We start from the raw sequence: 25,197 nt of genomic DNA, 5'->3' as shown, positions 1-25,197 counted from the left end.
TGTTTTGATTAATTTCTGTTGTAGTGAAAGGTGGTGAACACCAAAGTAAAATACAGTAAATGGCTCTTGACGTTTAATAAATGTTAGATTTTTCTTACTGTTTCTTTAGAAAAGCAGACTACATTCATCAACAAAGACTCCTATCAGAGAGAATTAAAAGTGTCTGCCTCTCAGAAAGCTACACTGAGTTGTGAAGTGTCAGATTCTAAGACTGAGGTGAAATGGTGTAAAGATGGCAAACAGCTGAGCTCCAGCAAGACTGTCCACATGGAGGCAAAAGGCAATATTCGTCAACTGGTGTTGGACTGTGTTGAGAAAAAGGATGCTGGAGAGTATACCTGTGACGCTGGAATGGACAGGCTGGCCTATATGATTCAGGTGCCAGGTACAGAAAATCTCTGCATTTGTTTGATTAAATTTAAACTGTTTTTAAAAAGGATTTGTTAAAATACATTCATTTCAAATGTTTACACTTAATATCTTTTGATATAGTACTTATGAAATATAAGATTTTTTAAAATGTATGTGTATTCAGACATCACCAATCAATTACATTAACAAATTATTTTGTGAGTAATTTCAAGAGTTATCAGCTTCCTGTGCCATTGAGGTTCTACTGGAAACAATTTTTTGCAACATTGTCTTTAATTACTCATGTTTTAAGGGTCTCTCAGATAACCTTACAACTTTAATATAACTTTAATATAACCTCCACTAAATATTAGTTAGAAAGGTGCTCTGGCCATGCAAGGACCTTCAGCCACTTTTGTAAAACTTAGTGTTAAATAATTCTGGCTTTGTGTTTTGGTTTATTTCTGTTGTAGTTAAAGGTGGTGAACACCAACGTAAAATACAGTAAATGGCTCTTTACATTTAATAAATGTTAGATTTTTCTGATTGTTTCTTTAGAAAAGCAGACTACATTTATCAACAAAAACTCCTATCAGAGAGAAGTAAAAGCATCTGTCTCTCAGAAAGCTACACTGAGTTGTGAAGTGTCAGATTCTAAGACTGAGGTGAAATGGTATAAAGATGGCAAACAGCTGAGCTTCAGCAAGGCTGTCCACATGGAGGCAATAGGCAATATTCGTCAACTGGTGTTGGACTGTGTTGAGAAAAAGGATGCTGGAGAGTATACCTGTGAAGTTGGAAAAGACAAGCTAGTCTTTATGATTGAGGTGCCAGGTACAGAAAATCTTTTCGCTTGTTTGGTAAAACTTGAACTGTTTTTAAAAAAGGGATTTTTGAAAAATATTCATTTCAAATTGTTATACATAACTTTTATACATTGTATTCTTGAAATATAAAATTTATTTTTTAACGTATTTGTTTTCAGACATCACAAGTTAATAACATTAATAAATTATTTTGTGAATAATTACAAATAGAAATAATAAGCTTTATGCAGCACAATTTTTATATTCTCCATAAATTATTAGTTAGAAAAATGTTCTGACCATGCAAGGACCTTCAGCTGCTTTTGTAGGAACTAGTGTTTAAATCATTCTGGCTTTATGTTTTGATTAATTTTTGTTGCAGTGAAAGGTGTTGAACATCAAAATAACTTAAATTGCTCTTGACATTTAATAAATGTTAGATTTTTCTGATTGTTTCTTTAGAAAAGCAGACTACATTCACCAACAAAGACTCCTATCAAAGAGAAGTAAAAGTTTCTGCCTCTCAGAAAGCTACACTGAGTTGTGAAGTGTCAGATTCTAAGACTGAGGTGAAATGGTGTAAAGATGGCAAACAGCTGAGCTCCAGCAAGAGTGTCCACATGGAGGCAAAAGGCAATATTCATCAACTGGTGTTGGACTGTGTTGAGAAAAAGGATGCTGGAGAGTATACCTGTGAAGCTGGAAAAGACAAGCTGGTCTTTTTGATTCAGGTGACAGGTACAGAAAATCTCTTCACTTGTTTGAATAAACTTGAACTGTTTTTAACAAATATTCATTTCAAATTGTTATACATAATTTTATATATTGTATTTATGAAATATAAGATTTATTTTTAAACGTATGTGTATTCAGACATCACAAATAAATACCATTAATACATTTTTTGTGAATAATTACAAATAGAAATAATAAACTTAATGCAGCATTGAGGTTCAACTGGAATTTTTTTTTTTGCACAATTTTCATTAAATACCCATATTTTGAAGATCTCTTAAACAACCTCACAACTTTATTATCCTCTATAAATTATTGGCTAGAAAGGTGTTCTGGCCATGCAAGGACCTCTAGCAACTTTTGGAGAAACTAGTGTTGAATCATTCTGGCTTTGTGTTTTGATTAATTTCTGTTGTAGTGAAAGGTGGTGAACACCAAAGTAAAATACAGTAAATGGCTCTTGACGTTTAATAAATGTTAGATTTTTCTTACTGTTTCTTTAGAAAAGCAGACTACATTCATCAACAAAGACTCCTATCAGAGAGAATTAAAAGTGTCTGCCTCTCAGAAAGCTACACTGAGTTGTGAAGTGTCAGATTCTAAGACTGAGGTGAAATGGTGTAAAGATGGCAAACAGCTGAGCTCCAGCAAGACTGTCCACATGGAGGCAAAAGGCAATATTCGTCAACTGGTGTTGGACTGTGTTGAGAAAAAGGATGCTGGAGAGTATACCTGTGACGTTGGAATGGACAGGCTGGCCTATATGATTCAGGTGCCAGGTACAGAAAATCTCTGCATTTGTTTGATTAAACTTAAACTGTTTTTAAAAAGGATTTGTTAAAATACATTCATTTCAAATGTCTACACTTAATATCTTTTGATATGGTACTTATGAAATATAAGATTTTTTTAAATGTATGTGTATTCAGACATCACCAATCAATTACATTAACAAATTATTTTGTGAGTAATTTCAAGAGTTATCAGCTTCCTGTGCCATTGAGGTTCTACTGGAAACAATTTTTTGCAACATTGTCTGTAATTACTCATGTTTTAAGGGTCTCTCAGATAACCTTACAACTTTAATATAACTTTAATATAACCTCCACTAAATATTAGTTAGAAAGGTGCTCTGGCCATGCAAGGACCTTCAGCCACTTTTGTAAAACTTAGTGTTAAATAATTCTGGCTTTGTGTTTTGGTTTATTTCTGTTGTAGTTAAAGGTGGTGAACACCAACGTAAAATACAGTAAATGGCTCTTTACATTTAATAAATGTTAGATTTTTCTGATTGTTTCTTTAGAAAAGCAGACTACATTTATCAACAAAAACTCCTATCAGAGAGAAGTAAAAGCATCTGTCTCTCAGAAAGCTACACTGAGTTGTGAAGTGTCAGATTCTAAGACTGAGGTGAAATGGTATAAAGATGGCAAACAGCTGAGCTTCAGCAAGACTGTCCACAAGGAGGCAAATGGCAATATTCGTCAACTGGTGTTGGACTGTGTTGAGAAAAAGGATGCTGGAGAGTATACCTGTGAAGTTGGAAAAGACAAGCTAGTCTTTATGATTGAGGTGCCAGGTACAGAAAATCTTTTCGCTTGTTTGGTAAAACTTGAACTGTTTTAAAAAAAGGGATTTTTGAAAAATATTCATTTCAAATTGTTATACAGTGTATCACAAAAGTGAGTACACCCCTCACATTTATGCAAATATTTCATTATATCTTTTCATGGGACAACACTATAGACATGAAACTTGGATATAACTTAGAGTAGTCAGTGTACAACTTGTATAGCAGTGTAGATTTACTGTCTTCTGAAAATAACTCAACACACAGCCATTAATGTCTAAATAGCTGGCAACATAAGTGAGTACACCCCACAGTGAACATGTCCAAATTGTGCCCAAATGTGTCGTTGTCCCTCCCTGGTGTCATGTGTCAAGGTCCCAGGTGTAAATGGGGAGCAGGGCTGTTAAATTTGGTGTTTTGGGTACAATTCTCTCATACTGGCCACTGGATATTCAACATGGCACCTCATGGCAAAGAACTCTCTGAGGATGTGAGAAATAGAATTGTTGCTCTCCACAAAGATGGCCTGGGCTATAAGAAGATTGCTAACACCCTGAAACTGAGCTACAGCATGGTGGCCAAGGTCATACAGCGGTTTTCCAGGACAGGTTCCACTCGGAACAGGCTTCGCCAGGGTCGACCAAAGAAGTTGAGTCCACGTGTTCGGCGTCATATCCAGAGGTTGGCTTTAAAAAATAGACACATAAGTGCTGCCAGCATTGCTGCAGAGGTTGAAGACGTGGGAGGTCAGCCTGTCAGTGCTCAGACCATACGCCGCACACTGCATCAACTCGGTCTGCATGGTCGTCATCCCAGAAGGAAGCTGACGCACAAGAAAGCCCGCAAACAGTTTGCTGAAGACAAGCAGTCCAAAAACATGGATTACTGAAATGCCCTGTGGTCTGACGAGACCAAGATAAACTTGTTTGGCTCAGATGGTGTCCAGCATGTGTGGCAGCGCCCTGGTGAGAAGTACCAAGACAACTGTATCTTGCCTACAGTCAAGCATGGTGGTGGTAGCATCATGGTCTTGGGCTGCATGAGTGTTGCTGGCACTGGGGAGCTGCAGTTCATTGAGGGAAACATGAATTCCAACATGTACTGTGACATTCTGAAACAGAGCATGATCCCCTCCCTTCGAAAACTGGGCCTCATGGCAGTTTTCCAACAGGATAACGACCCCAAACACAACCTTCAAGATGACAACTGCCTTGCTGAGGAAGCTGAAGGTAAAGGTGATGGACTAAACCCAATTGAGCACCTGTGGCGCATCCTCAAGTGGAAGGTGGAGGAGTTCAAGGTGTCTAACATCCACCAGCTCCGTGATGTCATCATGGAGGAGTGGAAGAGGATTCCAGTAGCAACTTGTGCAGCTCTGGTGAATTCCATGCCCAGGAGGGTTAAGGCAGTGCTGGATAATAATGGTGGTCACACAAAATATTGACACTTTGGGCACAATTTGGACATGTTCACTGTGGGGTGTACTCACTTATGTTGCCAGCCATTTAGACATTAATGGCTGTGTGTTGAGTTATTTTCAGAAGACAGTAAATCTACACTGCTATACAAGTTGTACACTGACTACTCTAAGTTATATCCAAGTTTCATGTCTATAGTGTTGTCCCATGAAAAGATATAATGAAATATTTGCAGAAATGTGAGGGGTGTACTCACTTTTGTGATACACTGTACATAACTTTTATATATTGTATTCTTGAAATATAAAATTGATTTTTTAACGTATTTGTTTTCAGACATCACAAGTTAATAACATTAATAAATTATTTTGTGAATAATTACAAATAGAAATAATAAGCTTTATGCAGCACAATTTTTATATTCTCCATGAATTATTAGTTAGAAAAATGTTCTGACCATGCAAGGACCTTCAGCTGCTTTTGTAGGAACTACTGTTAAATCATTCTGGCTTTATGTTTTGATTAATTTTTGTTGCAGTGAAAGGTGGTGAACATCAAAATAACTTAAATGGCTCTTGACATTTAATAAATTAATTAAGTAGGTATAAATTAATTTGGGAATAATTACTAAAAGAAATAAGCTTTATGCAGCATTGAGGTTCAATTGGATATATATATATATGTATTATTATTATTTTTTTTTTTTTGCAAAATTGTCTTTAATTACTCTTTTTTGAGGGTCCCTCAAATAACCTCACAACTTTAACCCTGTGGCGCATGAATTATGACAGCCTGAGTCAGGATTTTTTTTCCTATGTGTTTTTATTTTTTAACAAGGCATGGAAAAAGCAATTTTAATTTTATTTTTTTTAACAAATATTTTTTAAAGTTATTTATACATCCATTCTAGTGGACTGCATACATTACTGGAATCTGAACCTAAAGCAACATGTCCCTGTAATTTCAACATAGTTTTTGTAAAGTATTTATTTTTGGTTGTTCATATGAGGGAATGCTCTACATGTTGACTTAAAAACAATGCAATTATTGAGATGTGATACCATTTTGAATTACTTGACATTTAAGTGATATTGCACAGGGGTGTACTCACATGTAGATAAACAAACTGACTGACAACAAAAAGTTACTAGAAATAAAGTATTTTTAAAACAACAAGGCTGAATGAATAGTATGACTGAAATTGTAAAAATTAACTTTGAAAATGGTGATGTGAATTGGCCGCCAAGATCATGTGACCTGGCGCCGTTAGACTTCTTTCTTAAGGATAAAGTGTACACCAAAAAAACCACAATCCATTGTTGACCTCAAAGAAGAAATCCGACACAACATTGCTGAAATTTCTCAGCAATTATGTCAACGTGTCATGGAAAATTTCATCAAAAGAGTGAACATGTCCTGCCACGGTCGAGGTGGTCATTTGTCAGATGTTTTGTTTCATACATAACCTCCATGTCTTTACTTTCAAATAAAGCAAAAACATTATTAATGTTCAAATAAAAAATGTCTTTTATTAAAAAAATTAAATGTCAGTTCATTTTGGGACGCCCTGTAGATTAGAAAGATATTCAACCATGTTGGTTAAAAGGAATTCTAGTTGCAGTAACAAGTACTGGCCACTGGGTAAAATCCTACAGAACAGTGGTCACCAACACAGTGCCCGCGGGCACCTGGTCGCCCACAGAGACCACGTGAGTCGCCCGCAGGGCATGTTCTAAAATAGCACTATAGTGACTATAGAGCTCCGTCTAAAAATTATATTTGTGTTGCTGATCTTTTTGAATCAATAACACTTGCATTGATGTAGATTTGAAAATGACAATAGTGAATATAACATTTTAAAAACAAAAATGTTTGATGTTTATATGGGCTCTGATCTTGTCTGGGTGTGGAGTTTTATATCGTGCGCATTACGCTGAGAAAAGCAACGATGGGGAGCGAGATGCAGGTTTCGCCCCGAAAAAATAATAATGAAAAAAACATACAACAAAAGTGAAAGAAAACTTAATATTTTCACAATGATTGGGAGTAATGTGGAGAGACACTTCAGTGCGTGTTACAAAAACTTCCCTGTACATCTTTTATTAAATCGTACATAACTGATAATTTGTACAAAACATGGGACCAAGTTTATGATTTGTTCTAAAATATTGCAAAGGAAGTGATAAGTACAAACGGGAAATGATTTAACGATGTAACTGTTAATGATTTCGTAAAAAAATGGTACAGAAGTGATGATCATTTGTAAAAAAAAAAAAAAAAAAGTGTGATTTTGGTTGATCAGAATGAGATGTGATAACTCTGACTTTCAAATATTGAAACAGATTTAGATTAATAGAGATAAATAATGTTACATGCTGAAATATATCTGTTTCCTACCATGGTAAATCGTTAATAATAACATATGATCAGACAGTCTCTTCATATATATGACTATTTATAATAATAATAATAATAATATCATTAAAGGAGAACCGTGCGACTTTATGTCATTCAGGAAGTTTGTATCAAACAAGTAGCCCTTCGTATTATTCAGTACCCTTGAAGTAGCTCGCGGTCTTGAAAAGGTTGGCGACCCCTGCTATAGAGTGATGCAGTAGTGTGCACTGTAAGGGTTGATATGCATTTAAAGCATGGAAACCTGTGCTTGTAAAAGAAATCAGCTATTGAATAGCTGTCCACTGTAGTGACCACTATGCGTCACATAGTTAATATCCTCCGTGAATTATTAGTTAGAAAAGTGCCCTGGCCATGCAAAGACCCTCAGCTATTTTGTAGAAACTGGTGTTCAATTATTCTGGCTTTATGTTAGATTTTTCTGATTGTTTCTTTAGAAAAGCAGACTATATTCATCAACAAAGACTCCTATCAGAGAGAAGTAAAAGTGTCTGCCTCTCAGAAAGCTACACTGAGTTGTGAAGTGTCAGATTCTAAGACTGAGGTGAAATGGTATAAAGATGGCAAACAGCTGAGCTCCAGCAAGACTGTCCACATGGAGGCAAAAGGCAATATTCGTCAACTGGTGTTGGACTGTGTTGAGAAAAAGGATGCTGGAGAGTATACCTGTGAAGTTGGAAAAGATAAGCTGGTCTTTATGATTCAGGTGACAGGTACAGAAAATCTCTTCACTTGTTTGTTTAAACTTAAACTGTAAAAAAGGGGATTTGTTAAAATACATTCATTTCAAATGTTCACATAATATTTATTATTTATTATAAAAAATTACGCAATACGTAATTTTTTTGATATAGTACTCATGAAATATAAGATTTTTTTAAACGTATGTGTATTCAGACATCACAGATTAATAACATTAGCAAATTACTTTGTGAATAATTACAGAATATTGAAGTTGAGGTTCAGTTTTTTGTTGCTAATTGTCCCTTAAGGGAGACCCATTGTTAGGGTCTCTCAGATAACCTCACAACTTTAATATTCTCCATGAACTATTAGTTCGACAAGTGCCCTTGCCATTCAAATAGCTTCAGCTACAGTGGGGCCAAAAAGTATTTAGTCAGCCACTGATTGTGCAGGTTCTCCTACTTAGAAAGATGAGAGAAGTCTGTAATTTTCATCATAGGTACACTTCAACTATGAGAGACAAAATGAGAAAAAAAATCCAGGAAATCACATTGTAGGATTTTTAAAGAATTTATTTGTAAATTATGGTGGAAAAAAGTATTTGGTCAATAACAAAAGTTCAACTCAATACTTTGTAACATAACCTTTGTTGGCAATGACAGAGGTCAAACGTTTCCTGTAAGTCTTCACCAGGTTTGCACACACTGTAGCTGGTATTTTGGCCCATTCCTCCATGCAGATCTCCTCTAGAGCAGTGATGTTTTGGGGCTGTCGCTGGGCAACACGGACTCCACAAATTTTCTCTGGGGTTGAGGTCTGGAGACTGGCTAGGCCACTCCAGGACCTTGAAATGCTTTTTACGGAGCCACTCCTTCGTTGCCTGAGCGGTGTGTTTGGGATCATTGTCATGCTGGAAGACCCAGCCACGTTCCATCTTCAATGCTCTCACTGATGGAAAAGGGTTTTGGCTTAAAATCTCACGATACATGGCCCCGTTCATTCTTCCCTTAACATGGATCAGTCGTCCTGTCCCCTTTGCAGAAAAACAGCCCCAAAGCATGATGTTTCCACCCCCATGCTTCACAGTAGGTATGGTGTTCTTGGGTTTTTCTTCTTCCTCCAAACACGACGAGTTGAGTTTTTACCAAAAAGTTCCATTTTGGTTTCATCTGACCACATGATATTCTCCCAATCCTATTCTGGATCATCCATATGCTCTCTGGCAAACATCAGACGGGCCTGGACATGTACTGGCTTAAGCAGGGGGACACGCCTGGCACTGCAGGATTTGAGTCCCTCTTGGCATAGTGTGTATACTGATAGTAGTAGTAGTAGAACTTTATTGTCACTATAAATTGCAACAAGTACAATTACAGCGAAATTAGCCATCCACCCGCCCAAACATTCAATATGACAAGGGGGGGGGAGACAGGACGGGAAGACAGGATAAGAAACAAGAAATAATAAACATCATTGGGAGGATAGGAGATTAAAAAAAACCAGCAACCAGATTGTGCTCCCTGAGGAGCCCACTATGGTAACATGAAAAAAAGCTCCTTACAGCACACAAGCACATTTAAACAAAACATAACATAGTCACACGACCAGCCACTAGTAGGGATGAGGGGATAAAGAGTAACCAGCTGCGACAAGCAGCCATCTGGTGATTCGCAGCCAGACCAGCGCGCACTACAGACCTGTCATGCCGTGTTGGTGGAATTAAGCTAAGAGTGGAAAACGTTGGGTTGGGGGTTGGGGAAATAAAGTTCTGACAGTCAATCAATTCGTGCAGCAAGAAAAGTCTGTATAAAGTTCACGATGAAATGGTTGTTGACAGCTCTCTTACTGCCCCGAATGAACCAGCCAGTGGAGGAGGGTAGGGTGCTTCGCAGCAGATTCTCTGGAGGAATTTTCTTATCACCAAGGTCGTTGATGATAACAGTGGGAGCCAAGTGTAGAAATGACATGTTGTTTTTGTCTGAGCCCTAATAATTTAACAAGAACTCACAGAATTAATGCGTCTCTGATCCATCTCATTTCGCAAAGCCGTTAGTTTCTCCAGAATGGAATCCATGTTGCGATTAATAACCACAGTCTGAGTTCCAACAGCTCTACCCACCATATCAATCAAATTGGGCAGTTCCTTGGGACCGTTGACAACTGACCCAACTTTTTTAATTTCCCGATACAGCAGGGCTAAGCCTAAACCAATCAGCAGAAACCCCACAATTAAAGTTCCGAATAGGTAAACATCCTCTACGTCCTCCAACGAAAGAGGTGCCAGGCACACGACTCTCCACTTCCCCCACGAGTCCGTCGCGTATCCTGCCATCTGCGTTCCATCGGGGCATGTGGGTTCCCCCGAACCCGAACTTCTCGATGAGAAGATGGTGTCAATAGCATTCAGAGACCATTTAACCAATTCCATAATTTGTTCTTTGAGGAGCTGTGCTGAGAAAATCTCTGTAGAGTAGAGTAGACGAGACAGTACGATACAGGAGAGGCCAAGCAGGACAGATAAGGGAGGAGGGAAAGAGCGACCGCATTCCACGAGAGCAAGAGCAAGAGATGGTAGCCTTTGTTTCTTTGGTCCCAGCTCTCTGCAGGTCATTCATCAGGTCCCTCCGTGTAGTTCTGGGATTTTTGCTCACCGTTCTCATGATCATTTTGACCCCACGGGATGAGATCTTGACCCCAAGGGAGATTATCAATGGTCTTGTATGTCTTCCATTTTCTTACAATTGCTCCCACAGTTGATTTATTCACACCAACCTGCTTGCCTATTGTAGATTTACTCTTCCCAGCCTGGTGCAGGTCTACAATTTTCTTCCTGGTGTCCTTCGACAGCTCTTTGGTCTTGGCCATGGTTGAGTTTGGAAGTCTGACTGTTTGAGGCTGTGGACAGGTGTCTTTTATACAGATAACGAGGTCAAACAGGTGCCATTAATACAGGTAACGAGTGGAGGACAGAAGAGCTTCTTAAAGAATAAGTTACAGGTCTGTGAGAGCCAGAAATTTAGCTTGTTTGTTATTGACCAAATACTTATTTTCCACCATAATTTACGAATAAATTCTTTAAAAATCCTACAATGTGATTTCCTGAATTTTTTTTTCTCATTTTGTCTCTCATAGTTGAAGTGTACCTATGATGAAAATTACAGACCTCTCTCATCTTTCTAAGTAGGAGAACCTGCACAATCAGTGGCTGACTAAATACTTTTTGACCCCACTGTACTTTTGTAGAAACTAGTCTTAAATTATTATGGCCTTATGTTTTGGTTTATTTAAATTGCACTTAAAGGTGGTGCATGCAGTGAATTACTTCCACAATGATGACATGAATGTTCGAAAACTTTGTATTTTAAATAAATCGGGTGGTGCAGTGGTCTATTGCGTTAACCCATGACAGCTCAGATACATGTTTACAGACATGATTGGCTATTTCCATTACACCAAGCATAACTTACCAGATATAAGTTTCAAGTCATCATTTTTAAACTTTCTTTTAGTTTTTTTAATTATATATAGTAATAATTTGCACTCATTAGTGTGTGTTTGGATGTCTGTTGCTCACATGTTACAGGTTTTTGTAATTGATGGAAATGGTAATGTTTTAAGGACCATAACAGTATATACTCAGACAGCATTATGTAATGCTAAGTTGGATAACATTTGTTTTTTCATGTGCTGTAGTAATCTGACTATAGGAAACCCTAGAGTTTACATTGGTTAGTCACAAAGTTGAATCAGTTAATCTGGACACAAGTTTCTTGTAGAGATATGTTTCGTCACTCATCCAAGTGACTTCTTCAACTTTATATGCAGTTGATTTGCATAAAGACTGATGCTGGCCCATTCCATAACAATGGAACTGGTGATCAGGTCTATATGCAAATCAAAATGACCATTAATTACAATGGCCATGTGAAATATGGTACTTCCCCGGATTTCATCCTAACCCAGGTGGTGTCCCTGAGTAGGACCTTAGTGCCTTCTTGTCTGTTTATAACTGTCCCTGTAAGTGAAGTAGGTGGACTGAAGACACAGTTCTAAGAGTGAGCACACCTGGTCAGTGGTAAGGGTGGTCCTCTTTCTCAGGGTGGGGTTGCCTTGTTTCCTACGGACCACCTCCACTGCCTCAGCAACCGGAACACACGTGAAGAGGGATGTAACATTGTACGAGACCATTGTTTCACAAAATCTATGGTGTTCTGAATGTGTTCTGATGTTCCGTGCTACCTACCAACGGGTTGAGAATCAATGCCAGAGATGTAGCATCTTATGAGTCACAGAGTTAATCATACAAACAATGGATCATAAAGGTACATCCTGTTTGTGTATCGTAGGTAACCCATACAGATTAGGTGTAGCCTCCCCTGGATATAATTTATAGTACAACCCCAAATCAGAAAAAAATGGGACAGTATGGAAAATGCTAATAAAATAAAAATGCAGTGTTACTTATATTTACTTTCACTTTTATTTTTTTGCAGATAGTTTGAACTCAAGATATTTCATGTTTTTTTTCTGCTCAACTTCATTTCATTTGTTAATATACCTCCATTCCTGCATTTCAGGCCTGCAACACATTCCAAAAAAAGTTGGGACAGGGCCAATTTAGGGCTAATAATGAGGTGAAAAAACTAAATAATGATGTGATTTCAAACAGGTGATGTCAACAGGTGATTGTAATCATGTTTTTTGATGAGCAAAGATGATCAGAGGATCTTCAGTTTGTCACCAAATGCATGAGAAAATTATTGAAATGTTTAAAAACAATGTACCTCTAAGAAAGATGGGAAGGGATTTGCATATTTCTCCCTCTACGTTGCATAATATCATTAAACGATTCAAGGAATCTGGAAGAATTTCAGTGCGTAAAGGCTAAGGGTGCAAGCTTAAGCTGAACGCCCATGATCTTTGATCCCTCAGATGGCACTGCATCAAGATCCACCACTCAACAATAGCTGATATAACCGATATAACCAGTTGGGCAAGGGATTACTTTGGCAAACCTTTGTCAAGCACTACAATACGGAGTTACATGCACAAATGCCACTTAAAACTTTACTGTGCAAAGAGAAGCCTTATGTTAACCATGTCCAGAAGCGATGTTGACTTCTCTGGGCTCAGAGGCATCTAGGATAGACCATCACACAGTGGAAATGTGTATTGTGGTCAGATGAATCAGCATTCCAGGTCTTTTTTGGAAAAAATGGATGCTGTGTGCTCCAGACCAAAGACAAAAGGACCATCCAGACTGTTATCAGCAACAAGTCCAAAAGCCAGGGTCTGTCATGGTATGGGGCTGTGTCAGTGCCCTTGGCAAAGGTCATTTACACTTCTGTGATGGCAGCATTAATGCAGAAAAGTACATTGAAAATTTAGAGCAACATATGCTGCCTTGAAGACAACATCTTTTCCAAGGATTTTTCAACAAGACAATGCAAAACCACATGCTGCACCCATTACAAAGGCATGGCTGCGGCGGAAGAGGTTACAGGTACTGGACTGGCCTGCCTGCAGTCCTGACCTGTCCCCAGTCGAGAATGTGTGGAGAATTTTAAAACAAAAAATGTGACAACGAAGTCCCCGTACTGTTGCACATCTTAAGACATGTTTGCAGGAAGAACAGGACAAAATAAAACCTGGTATCTTTGGTGCCAAAACGTCTTTTAAGTGTGGTGCAATGGAATGGCAACATTACAAAGTGGTAAACGCTTTTCTGTCCCAACTGTTTTGGAATGTGCTGTAGGCCTGAAATGCAGGAATGGATGTTTATTTATAAATGAAATAAAATTGAGCAGACAAAACATGAAAAATCACAGGTTAATCCTGAATGAATGAAATACAAGTCAAAGTGAATGTAAGAAACTCTGTATTTTTTTTATTATTTGAATTTTCCATGCTGTCCCAACTTTTTCTGATTTGAGGTTGTATAAAGCTCTGTCAATGGCATTGTCCTATTCTAAAAGTTTCAGACAGTCTATCACTTTTTTCTTGTAGCCACTACCTGAATCTCGTTTTAGCAGCTCATAAGTGTTTGTGTCACTAAGTAACATCACTTCCTCATGATAGTCTGTCTGGTTTAATAGAACAGTACATCTTCCCTTGTCAGCTGGAAGTATGATCATGTTATTGTCATTACTAAGTGTGGTGAGTGCATACCTTTCGTTTCTGCTGATGTTGAATGGCGGTGGCTTTGCATTACTAAGGCAGGCTGACACTTTCATCCGCATTTGTTTTGCTTCCAGATCTGGGATTGCTGATTCCGTGGCTGTGATCAGTTCCACTAGTGGGACTTGCCTCGGTGTTAAAGCGAAATTTAACCCCTTAGTCTTTCTCCGTCTGTGTGAGTTGTCTGTCCGAAAAAATTCTTCACCTACTTGTCTGCATCACCAGTGTGTGTTTGGCATTCATTTCTCTTTCGGCCATTTTGGGTGCCATCTGTTGTCTGTTGGTGTTTCTGTCCTGCAGCAGTCAAACTTTTTTGCTGCCTGGTTTTCGACTTTTTTTATGTTGTATTACACAAACCTTCTGCGTGAAATTTATCACCTGTTGGAGAGTGGGCTCATCTAGACGTGACGCAAGTCTCTGTATGATTTGCTCCTTTCTAGTTTTCAAGACATCGATCGTGAAGTTAGTTTGTCTCACCCGTTTTTATGCAATGGGCCAGTTTCGGTCGTTATGCAAATCAGTGCATATAAGGTTGGGGTATTCACCACCAGCTCAGACTGAATAAGTAACTTGGATGAGTGATGAAACGTATCTCTACAACAAACTTGTGTACAGATGAACTGATTAAATTTTGTGGATTTGTGTACCTGGATTATTGAGCATTCATCAAGAGATTGGTTTGTTAGTGTGACGATCTGTAGTAAAAGTGTGTGCTTGCCATTCGAGTGGAATTCCCTCTTAGAAATCTAGGGACCAGCACTAAAAGTGCTCTAATACGTGCACTGATACTTGTACCCACAATGGGTAGGTTAGTGATGATCACTTCATATTTAAGAAGCAATAATTAGAAAATGAAGTTTAATTACAAATCAGATTGCCAGAAAAACATTTTGTAAAATGGAATAAAAACAATAATTAGTGATTTGGTAATTCTCGTTAACCTTAATTTAATTTAACAAGCTTGAAAATAATTTAGGTCTTTTAACATCTACTATACATAACATTGTAAAACGATTCAGGTAATTAGTCTCTATAGGGCCCTCAAAACTTACTGCATGAGAAATTGTCATGCTACTGTGATAAATAGCCACATCTGCTTGGAAGAACTTGCAGTCAAGTTCTGTGAGCCTGAGCTCATCTCAAATGGACCACAAGATAGTGGAAAGATGAGATGATGTTTCTGATGTTTCAGATGATTTTTTTACTTCGATTGTTTTGTGCCAGAGACAAAATGCACCATTGGAATTATTATCAACAAAAGGTGCAAAAACCAACAACTGTCATGGTATGGGGGTGCATCAGTGCCCATGGCATGGGTGAACTGCATATGTGTGAAGGTACCATTGACCTGGAGGCAAATATTGGGCTTTTACAGGGACATCTACAATGTCTTTTCCCAGGAAGCCCATGATTATTTTAGCAAGATTATATTTAAGCAAGGCCTCATTCTGTATGTGCTACAACCGTGAACACCAATTATGTGTTTTTGACTGGCCTGCCTGTGATCTAGATCTGTATTCTATTGAAAATGTACAGTGCAGCATGAAGAGGACAATTAGATGATGACAACCATGGATTGTTGAGCAGCTGAAGTCTTGTATCAGGCAAGAATGGACAGTTGTACTTGCAAAACAATCAGTGTCCCTAGTTCCCAATCCATTAAAAAAAGACTCATTAATAGAAAAGGTGATGTAACACAGGGGTAAACACACTTCTGTCTCAGAATTTGTGTAGTGTGTTGGAGGCATCAAATTCTAAATGTGTTTACAAAATATATTAAAGTCAATCAGTGAAAACACTTGAAATTGTTTCATTCTATCAGTTTCAAAAGAATTAACAAATCACAGATTCTTTTTTTATAGCATTTTACAAAACATTCCAAGGTTTTATATTTTTCATTTAGTGATTTCATGTTTTTAGATTCAGATCGTATTTTTATACAGTTCAGCAGCAAGGTGCATGCTATAATGAGTGATAGCATAACAGAGAAGGCTGAGAATTGTCCTCAGTGGTGCCTTTGTGAAATTTGTGAAGATATTTACACAAAAACGTATTCCTTAACTGTTTGTGTGTATCAACTAAGCTTAATGTTTGTTTGGTATTACAGAATCCCATGTAGTAAAGTTCACTTCCAAATTGAACAATGTTGTGGCATACCATGGCACGGATGCCATCTTCAAATGTGCAATCACCCCTGTGGACGTGTGCGTCAAATGGCTGTTTAATAATGTCATTCTTACTGCCGGGCCCAAGTTCAAGATTGCTCATGAAGGCATCAGCCATTCTCTCACCATCACTGCAGTCACACCAGAGGATGCAGGAGAAATTAGTGTGGATGCTGAAGGGAAAGTTTCTAAAGCCTTTCTACAAGTACAAGGTTAGATACATTATTTATTTTTTGTGTCCAAGTAACAACTCATATGTGTTCCTCAAAACATTTATTTTTCTGTTGTGGATCCCTGCCTAAGTCTCACTAAGAAGAAGTGACAGCTGTAATAAAAATGTTATAGGACCAGTATTACTGAAACTAAAACATTTACATTTAAGCATTTTTTTAAGAATATTTTTTTTCCAAAGTGATTTACAATTCAGACTGAATACAATGCAATTGAGGGTTAAAGCCCTTGCTCAAGGGCCCAACAGGGAAAACCTGGCAGAGACTGGGCTTGAACCAGCAACCTTCCATAAATAGTCCAGTAGCATAACTGCTGATCGCCCTTGACTGCTTCCTCCTGCAACTGAAGGCACAGATTGGCGGGCTATAGTCCAAAGCGGAGTACACATCTTGAGGTTACAGCTCTCATGCTAATGCACCCCAGCTGACTTTTAGAGCTATATAATGGAGTTTAGAGGTCAGAGCGATGCAGAGTTTTTGCTTTGGCAAGGCACAGCTGGTAAATGTAGATGGCCTGTGTTAAGTTCCTAGCATTTATATATTTCTCGAGAGCTCTTGACTTTTTAAACTTCTTTAAAGCAAATTATATCCACAAATTATTAAATCGAATTTTTTATTTGTTCTTGTGATTCTGAATAGCTGGAATCTGATCATCCATTCAATTGTTTTGTTTTGTGCTGCAAAACAGTGACACTGATTCTCTTTGTTTGCTGAGCCACCGACTAGCTCATGCTGTGAAATGCTTCTTTTCTACCACAGCTCCATATTCAATCAATCCTTGGGTGGTATTTTCTCCTTTTTGTGTCACATGTTTTGTGTGACAGTTCTTTGGCTTTCAGATCATTTTTGATTCTTTACAGCCCCAGCGCTTGGGTTCAAAATCAGCTAAGTGGTGATTATCTCTGCTTGCAGTCCTTACTCTGTATCATCCACTGCATATGACTGATCACCTGATGAAATTTTTTTAACAAGAAAAAAAGTATAATAACCACTGCTTACATCACTATCCTCTTGTGATAGTGCTAGCAAAAACAATGTCAAAGGAGTGGAAAAGAAAAGTTTTGAGTTAAATTTCTGTCTTTACTGGCAGATGGATACAATAAATATCAGGCTGCTTCCATCGTTTTTCAATTTTATTGAATGAAATTTTCAAGCAGAGGTTGAATATGGTGCTCCACTGACTGGAATGAGCGTGAACAACCGTAAAATGACATAAATGATCTAGAAAAGAACACCAAAAGGCAACTCAGGAAAAAGTACACAAGGGCAGTTTGAAAAGGCTTCTAGGGACAGGACTATAGTCATGCAAAGCTAGACAAAAGCAATTCATCAATGAGAAGCAAAGAAGAGCTTTGATGAGTCCAATCATTAGCTTGGCATATTAACTAGTCATCTAATGATTAGACTGAGACTAAGTGTCTTGCACATACTGGAATAATACTAGGCTTCAGCAAGACTAAATTCAAACAGATTTGTCTTTGTAAAAAATAATTGAATCGAGCTTGTTAGGGTGCCTGCGAGGTCTGGTGAACAGAACACCAGTACCCAGCCTCGCAGGTGTTACAGAACAAAGGGCAGCGTGGCCTCAAATAGGAGGCCAGCTGATTAGGGCGAACGACCTGCAGGTGCGAGCCTCCTATTTAAGGGGGCGTCGCCACACTGCAGGCGTCGCACCTTTTGTTCTTGTTTGGTCAATGGCTGCATCGCATCAGCCTTTTTTCTTTCTCAGGGTTAGTTCGGTTACCCCAGGCACTGTATAGTGGTTGGGTGTGTAGGTCGTAAGGCCGAGGTAATCTAGGGCTTAGATCTCTTTGTTAAGAAAAGCTGGTGCGATTCCGTGCAGCCCTCGCGCTGCGGTTTTGTTTTGATTTCGCTACTTCCCCCCGCTTGCATGGTTAGCAACGGGCTAAAGCTAGCGCTGTAGTCAAACTACCGCAGTCCTGTTAAGGCGCTTTCAGATTCCCGGGCTCATCGCCGCCGGTTTGGCTGAGTGGTGAAAGCTCAGCACTGGCAGTGGAGCAACCCCGGTTCGAATCTGCGTCCCTCTTCTTGACCCATTTTCCTTATTCAAAAACGGCTTCATCCCAGCAATCCCGTGCTGGTGACAGTGCCGCTCTAGAGTCTCCAAAGCCCACTTTTATGGGACTTTGTGTTTCTCACGGATTAGTATCCGGAGATCTGCTTCTCGTTATACTCCTTTTACCGTAAGGAGCTGTTGCGCTATCAGTCACGCCATAGCGCTGTTGGATAGGCGTTTGGTCCGCGAGTGAGCGACCCGGGTTTGCGCCTGCCTATTTGTTCTTTTGTGTTTTCTTTCTCTTTTCAGTTGCCAGTGACGTCGGTGGCTCATTCGGGATTCCCCGAATTGTTTTCTGTTCTCCTTTTCCCTTTGTTTTGATTGTGTTTTATTATTTATTGTTAAATAAAGAATCATTTTTACTCTGCATCTTTGGGTCTGACCTCTCTCTTTATAACAGAAAGGTGCGACCATAGATGGACCCAGCAGAGTTTCCTCCCATGGTTGACGTCCTTCGTCACCAGGGGGTCGCACTGGGGAGACACGAGCTGGCGCTGTCGGAGCTGACACAGCGGGTGACCGAAATCGCCCAGCTGTTGCCGACTCTGGCAGTCGGTTCGAGTAACCCCAGTCACCCTCCCGCTCCTTTAGCTCCTCCTGTAGGAGTCGAAACCTCCATTCCGCCCCCCGAGCGTTTTTCAGGGGAGGCGAAGAAATGTCGAGGCTTCCTCCTACAATGCTCCCTCACGTTCGAGCTACAGCCTTCCCGCTTCCCTTCGGAGCGCTCCAAAGTGGCCTTTATTATATCTTTGCTGACCGGCAAGGCTTTGGAATGGGCTACCGCCCTGTGGGAGCAGAACGCCTCAGAGTGTTCTTCGGAGTCTTCTTTTAAGGAGGCCCTGAGGGATACTTTTTTTCATCCCACAGGGGGGAGGGAAGCGGGCCCACGCTTGCTCGAGTTGTCCCAAGGGGGGCGCTCAGTCGCCGACTACGTCATCGAGTTTCGCACTCTGGCGGCTGAGTACGGCTGGGACGAGGGGGCATTAGTGGCCATTTTCCACCGTGGTCTAGGAGAGAGAATTAAAGACGAGCTGGCCACTCGAGAACTTCCCACTTCTCTCAAGGCCTTCTATCTCCTAGCCACCTCTATCGACACCCGACACCGACAACGAGCCCGGGAGCGAGGGTCTCACCCACCCTATTGTCGGCCTCAAGGCCAGCCCCGGCTCGTGTCGGGAGATCAGGACCCAGAACCCATGCAGCTGGAATCCACCCGGGGGGCCGCCCCACGACCATCCGACTCCGCCTCGAGGGCCCGATCTCGGTTAAACGAGTAGGCCGCTCTCGTGGCAGGGAGTCGAGGGCGAGCCGTTCCACCATCCCTGAGCAGGGTCTCTTCCTAAGCGTGTCGTTGCGCTGGGAATCTGGGAACACTGATCTCCAAGTCTGTGTCGATTCCGGTGCGGTGGAAAATTTCATCGATCGCCATTTGGTACACGGGTTGGGGATTGACTTTCAACCATTACGAGTCCCCATAACGGTTCACGCCGTGGACGACCGGGCGGTGGCCGGGAGTCCAATCACGCATCAAACGTCTCCTCTCACGATGCGTTTTGGGAGTCATGAGGAGCGGATCACATTTTTAGTGACCCAGGTTCCTCAACTCCAAGTGGTACTGGGGCACTCGTGGTTGAAGAGACACAATCCCCAAATTGACTGGCAAACCGGGTCAATCTTTGCCTGGGGAACACGGTGCCAAGATGCATGCCTGCTGCCAGCAAGCATGTCATCGGCGCCACCATCGCTCGATGCGATGACCCCTGATTTGGCCCGGGTACCCCCAGTGTATCATGACCTACAAGAGGTGTTTAGCAAAGCCCGGGCGCGGGACTTGCCCCCACACAGACTTTTCGATTGTGCGATCAACTTGCTTCCTGGCACTTCTCCTCCTAGAGGGCGCCTCTTCTCCCTGTCGGGACCGGAGAGGATCGCCATGGAGGAGTATGTCAAGGAGGCACTCGATCAGGGGTTCATCCGACCATCGTCCTCCCCAGCTGGGGCAGGATTCTTCTTTGTGGGTAAGAAGGATGGAACCTTGCGCCCCTGCATCGATTATCGAGGTCTGAACACAATAACGGTTAAGGATCGTTATCCGCTGCCGCTGATGGCCACAGCTTTTGAAGCCCTTCAGCGAGCTTCAATTTTTACGAAGCTCGATTTGCGCAGCACGTATAACTTGATCCGTATCCGGCGAGGGGATGAATGGAAGACTGCGTTCATTACGCCCACGGGACACTATGAGTATCTAGTGATGCCCTTTGGGTTAATGAATTCCCCCGCAGTCTTCCAACGCTTTATCAATGAGGCTTTGCGGGAAGCCCTTGACCGATACGTCTATGTTTACTTAGACGATATCTTAATTTTTAGCCGGTCCATCGAAGAACATGTGAGGCACGTCCGTCGGGTTCTCCAGCTTTTGCTCGACCATCATTTGTTCGTCAAGCTGGAGAAGTCTGTTTTCCATACCCCATCAGTTTCCTTTTTGGGGTTTATAATCTCACAGGGTGCCCTCTGAATGGATCCGGCTAAAACCAAGTCTGTGGAGGACTGGCCAACTCCTTGTTCCATACGCCTAGTGCAAAGATTTCTGGGCTTTGCAAACTTTTTCAGGCGGTTCATTCGGAACTTCAGTTCGGTCGCCGCTCCTTTGACGGCCCTTACAGGTAAGGGTCCGTTTAAATGGACGGTGCAGGCCCAACAAGCCTTCAATAGGCTTAAGGCTCTCCTAACAACTGCTCCTGTATTGCAGTTGCCCGATCCAGAGGAACCTTTCATAGTGGAAGTGGATGCCTCTGATGTCGGGGTTGGGGCGGTATTGTCCCAGAGAGTGGGTCCGGAAAAGAAGCTCCACCCATGCGCTTTCTTTTCGCACCATTTAACTCCTGCCGAGCGTAACTACCCGGTAGGAGATAAGGAGCTTTTGGCCATCAAGCTGGCACTTGATGAGTGGCGACATGGGCTCGAGGGGGCAAAACATCCCTTCCTTGTTTGGACAGACCACAAGAATCTGTCGTTTATCCAGCAGGCGAAGCGGATGAATTCCCGTCAGGCTCGGTGGTCACTTTTTTTTGGTCGGTTTCGTTTCACCCTGTCTTATAGACCAGGGTCGAAAAACGTTAAACCTGATGCCTTATCCAGGCAGTGGGAACCGACCAGACCTGAGACTGAGCCTGATCCAATCATCCCCCACAGCCAAATTGCTGCCCCGGTAACGTGGGGTATATTTAAGACAGTTCGGGACGCTCAAGCGGTTGAGCCCGACCTAGGTGGAGGTCCACCTGACCGGCTGTTTGTACCATCAACAGTCCGCCGTCAGGTGTTTGAATGGGCTCACGCGTCCTCATTTGCGGCTCACCCAGGAGTCTCTAAGACCCTGGTGTTGTTGCGCCGAAGGTTTTGGTGGCCGGGGATGGAAAGTCAGGTCAAGGACTTTGTCCGTGCCTGCGCTGTCTGTGCAACTAACAAAAGCACAAGAGAGCGTCCTCGTGGACTTCTCCATCCATTGCCAGTACCTTCAAGACCGTGGTCACACCTGGCACTGGATTTTGTCACGGGGTTGCCTAAATCCAGGGGATTCACGGTGGTACTGGTGATTGTTGACCGGTTCACTAAATCTTGCCTTTTCGTTCCGATGCCCAAGCTCCCGTCCGCCATGGCCACCGCACAGGCTGTTCTGCAACATGTGGTGAGAGCACATGGGGTCCCGTCTGACATTGTGTCGGATCGGGGTCCGCAGTTCATTAGCCAGTGCTGGCGAGCCTTTTGCCAACTTCTTGGCGCAACGGCCAGCTTATCCTCGGGATATCACCCCGAGTCCAACGGGCAATCGGAGCGGGTCATTCAGGATCTGGGCAAGATGCTTCGGTGCCTCACTGCAGGAAATCCAGCCACTTGGGCGGGTAAGTTGTTGTGGGCTGAATTTGCCCACAATACCCTGCACCATGCCGCATTGGGTATGTCACCATTTGAGGCACAGTTCGGCTATCCCCCTCCGCTGTTTCCTGAGCAGGAACAAGAGGTTGCGGTGCCGACTGTGCAGCAACATATCCGTCGCTGCCGCGCCGCCTGGCGGAAAGCAAGACAGGCCCTTTTGGCCTCTCAGCGCTCCATGAAGCGCAATGCTGACCGTAGGCGGCAGCCGGCTCTAACGTTCCGACCAGGCCAACGTGTCCTCTTATCGACGAGGGATCTCCCCGTCAAAGGTACCACTCACAAGCTGGCACCGAGGTACATTGGCCCGTTCAAAGTAGTTAGACGGATAAACCCGGTGACATATAGGTTGGAATTGCCTCCCAGGATGAAGGCACATCCAACCTTCCATGTCTCCCAACTCCGCCCATTCGTGGGCGGGGGAGCTTTACCCCCCCCACAACCTCCCGCCCCTCGTATCATCCAGGGTGCCCCTGCATTTACGGTTCGCCGCCTCCTGGATAGCAGGAAAGTGCAGGGTAGCACCCAATACCTGGTGGATTGGGAAGGTTACGGCCCCGAGGAACGTTCATGGGTACCGGCTCGACGCATCCTGGACCCTGAACTGATCCGTGAGTACCGAAGAAACCGGTCCGCGGGTCTTGGGACCTCGGGAGCTGTCCCTAGAAGGGGGGGTTCTGTTAGGGTGCCTGCGAGGTCTGGTGAACAGAACACCAGTACCCAGCCTCGCAGGCGTTACAGAACAAAGGGCAGCGTGGCCTCAAATAGGAGGCCAGCTGATTAGGGCGAACGACCTGCAGGTGCGAGCCTCCTATTTAAGGGGGCGTCGCCACACTGCAGGCGTCGCACCTTTTGTTCTTGTTTGGTCAATGGCTGCATCGCATCAGCCTTTTTTCTTTCTCAGGGTTAGTTCGGTTACCCCAGGCACTGTATAGTGGTTGGGTGTGTAGGTCGTAAGGCCGAGGTAATCTAGGGCTTAGATCTCTTTGTTAAGAAAAGCTGGTGCGATTCCGTGCAGCCCTCGCGCTGCGGTTTTGTTTTGATTTCGCTACTTCCCCCCGCTTGCATGGTTAGCAACGGGCTAAAGCTAGCGCTGTAGTCAAACTACCGCAGTCCTGTTAAGGCACTTTCAGATTCCCGGGCTCATCGCCGCCGGTTTGGCTGAGTGGTGAAAGCTCAGCACTGGCAGTGGAGCAACCCCGGTTCGAATTTGCGTCCCTCTTCTTGACCCATTTTCCTTATTCAAAAACGGCTTCATCCCAGCAATCCCGTGCTGGTGACAGTGCCGCTCTAGAGTCTCCAAAGCCCACTTTTATGGGACTTTGTGTTTCTCACGGATTAGTATCCGGAGATCTGCTTCTCGTTATACTCCTTTTACCGTAAGGAGCTGTTGCGCTATCAGTCACGCCGTAGCGCTGTTGGATAGGCGTTTGGTCCGCGAGTGAGCGACCCGGGTTTGCGCCTGCCTATTTGTTCTTTTGTGTATTCTTTCTCTTTTCAGTTGCCAGTGACGTCGGTGGCTCATTCGGGATTCCCCGAATTGTTTTCTGTTCTCCTTTTCCCTTTGTTTTGATTGTGTTTTATTATTTATTGTTAAATAAAGAATCATTTTTACTCTGCATCTTTGGGTCTGACCTCTCTCTTTATAACAGAGCTATGTTCAAGTTTATCCTGGAAGAGCATTTGCCCCCCTCTTCTTTGACAATGTTCCCCAACTCTAAGAATTGTTTTTTTTTCTCTCACCACTACCCATAATCTTGACTCCCATTACCCAGGTCTGGAGTGATATAAGCAAGGAAGCAATCTGAGGTTTGTCCTTATTGTCGGTATATGGTGTGCCTTTGACAATCCAGCTGGAACAATGTTCCACTGCTTTTTTTTCGTATGCAGCATGTTTGTCACCTACTATACCATAATTTACACTTAGACTTTAAGTATAAGGCATTTAGCAGACCTACAGTTGTGACTCAGTACAATGCAAGCAATGGCAGGGGGCCCAACAGTGGAAACTTGGTGCTGGTAGGGCTGGAACCAACGACTTTCTGACTAGTCCAGTACCTTAACCACTGAGCTACCACTGCTGCCGTAATCATCAGATTTTGAGGTTGATCCTTCCTCTGAGGTTGATTATTCCTGGTAAGGGGGAATAGCTTTTAGCTCCACCGTTGAGGCATCTGTCCATACGGCAAGTGGTAGGTCGAGGGCTTTGAAGCATCAGTGCTTGAAGCACAGGTCTTGGAATGCTGCCTCACAGTCTTGAGTCTATCTGACCCTCTGAGGTCAATCCTTTCTGTTAAGGTCTGGTAATACTCCGGCTCTGCTGGCAAAGTTGGGGATGATCTGACCTTCCTCTTGGGCGTCGGTGTTGGGCAATCTCTAATCACCTCCACTTTGTCCCCCTCCAAATGATCCACCTTTCTGTCAAAGTCCAAAGTTTTAACAAAGTCTAAAATTAACCCTGGGGTCCTTAGCTGTCTCCCCTCACAGCAGGCTTTTTGCTCGGCACAGGCGAAGAATCTTTCCTCACCTCACGCTTGTCTAGCGGGGAGACCTCAGGGTTACAGAGTTACAGAACTGTCTCTTATTAAAATGTGTGGCACATTATAAAGCACAATATATGACAGTGGAGATCCTGGACT

The 25,197-nt window shown here is 42.2% G+C and overlaps 1 protein-coding gene across 8 annotated transcripts in view; it reads left to right on the top strand.

Annotated features, from left to right (window-relative positions):
* Window positions 1-25,197, top strand: part of obscnb (obscurin, cytoskeletal calmodulin and titin-interacting RhoGEF b) — a 195,640-nt gene that overhangs the window by 45,058 nt on the left and 125,385 nt on the right. For all 8 annotated transcript variants that reach the window (XM_062991063.1, XM_062991064.1, XM_062991062.1 and 5 more), the window contains 7 exons: window positions 110-385; window positions 910-1,185; window positions 1,620-1,895; window positions 2,396-2,671; window positions 3,196-3,471; window positions 7,733-8,008; window positions 16,264-16,533. In XM_062991063.1, the coding sequence (XP_062847133.1) occupies window positions 110-385; window positions 910-1,185; window positions 1,620-1,895; window positions 2,396-2,671; window positions 3,196-3,471; window positions 7,733-8,008; window positions 16,264-16,533 (1,926 nt within the window). The remainder of the gene's footprint in view (window positions 1-109; window positions 386-909; window positions 1,186-1,619; window positions 1,896-2,395; window positions 2,672-3,195; window positions 3,472-7,732; window positions 8,009-16,263; window positions 16,534-25,197) is intronic.

The sequence above is a fragment of the Trichomycterus rosablanca genome, chromosome 3, assembly GCF_030014385.1.
Source record: "Trichomycterus rosablanca isolate fTriRos1 chromosome 3, fTriRos1.hap1, whole genome shotgun sequence".
Classification (NCBI taxonomy): domain Eukaryota; kingdom Metazoa; phylum Chordata; class Actinopteri; order Siluriformes; family Trichomycteridae; genus Trichomycterus; species Trichomycterus rosablanca.
Note: the sequence above shows the minus strand (reverse complement) of the source record. Positions and strands in the feature narration are given on the sequence as shown.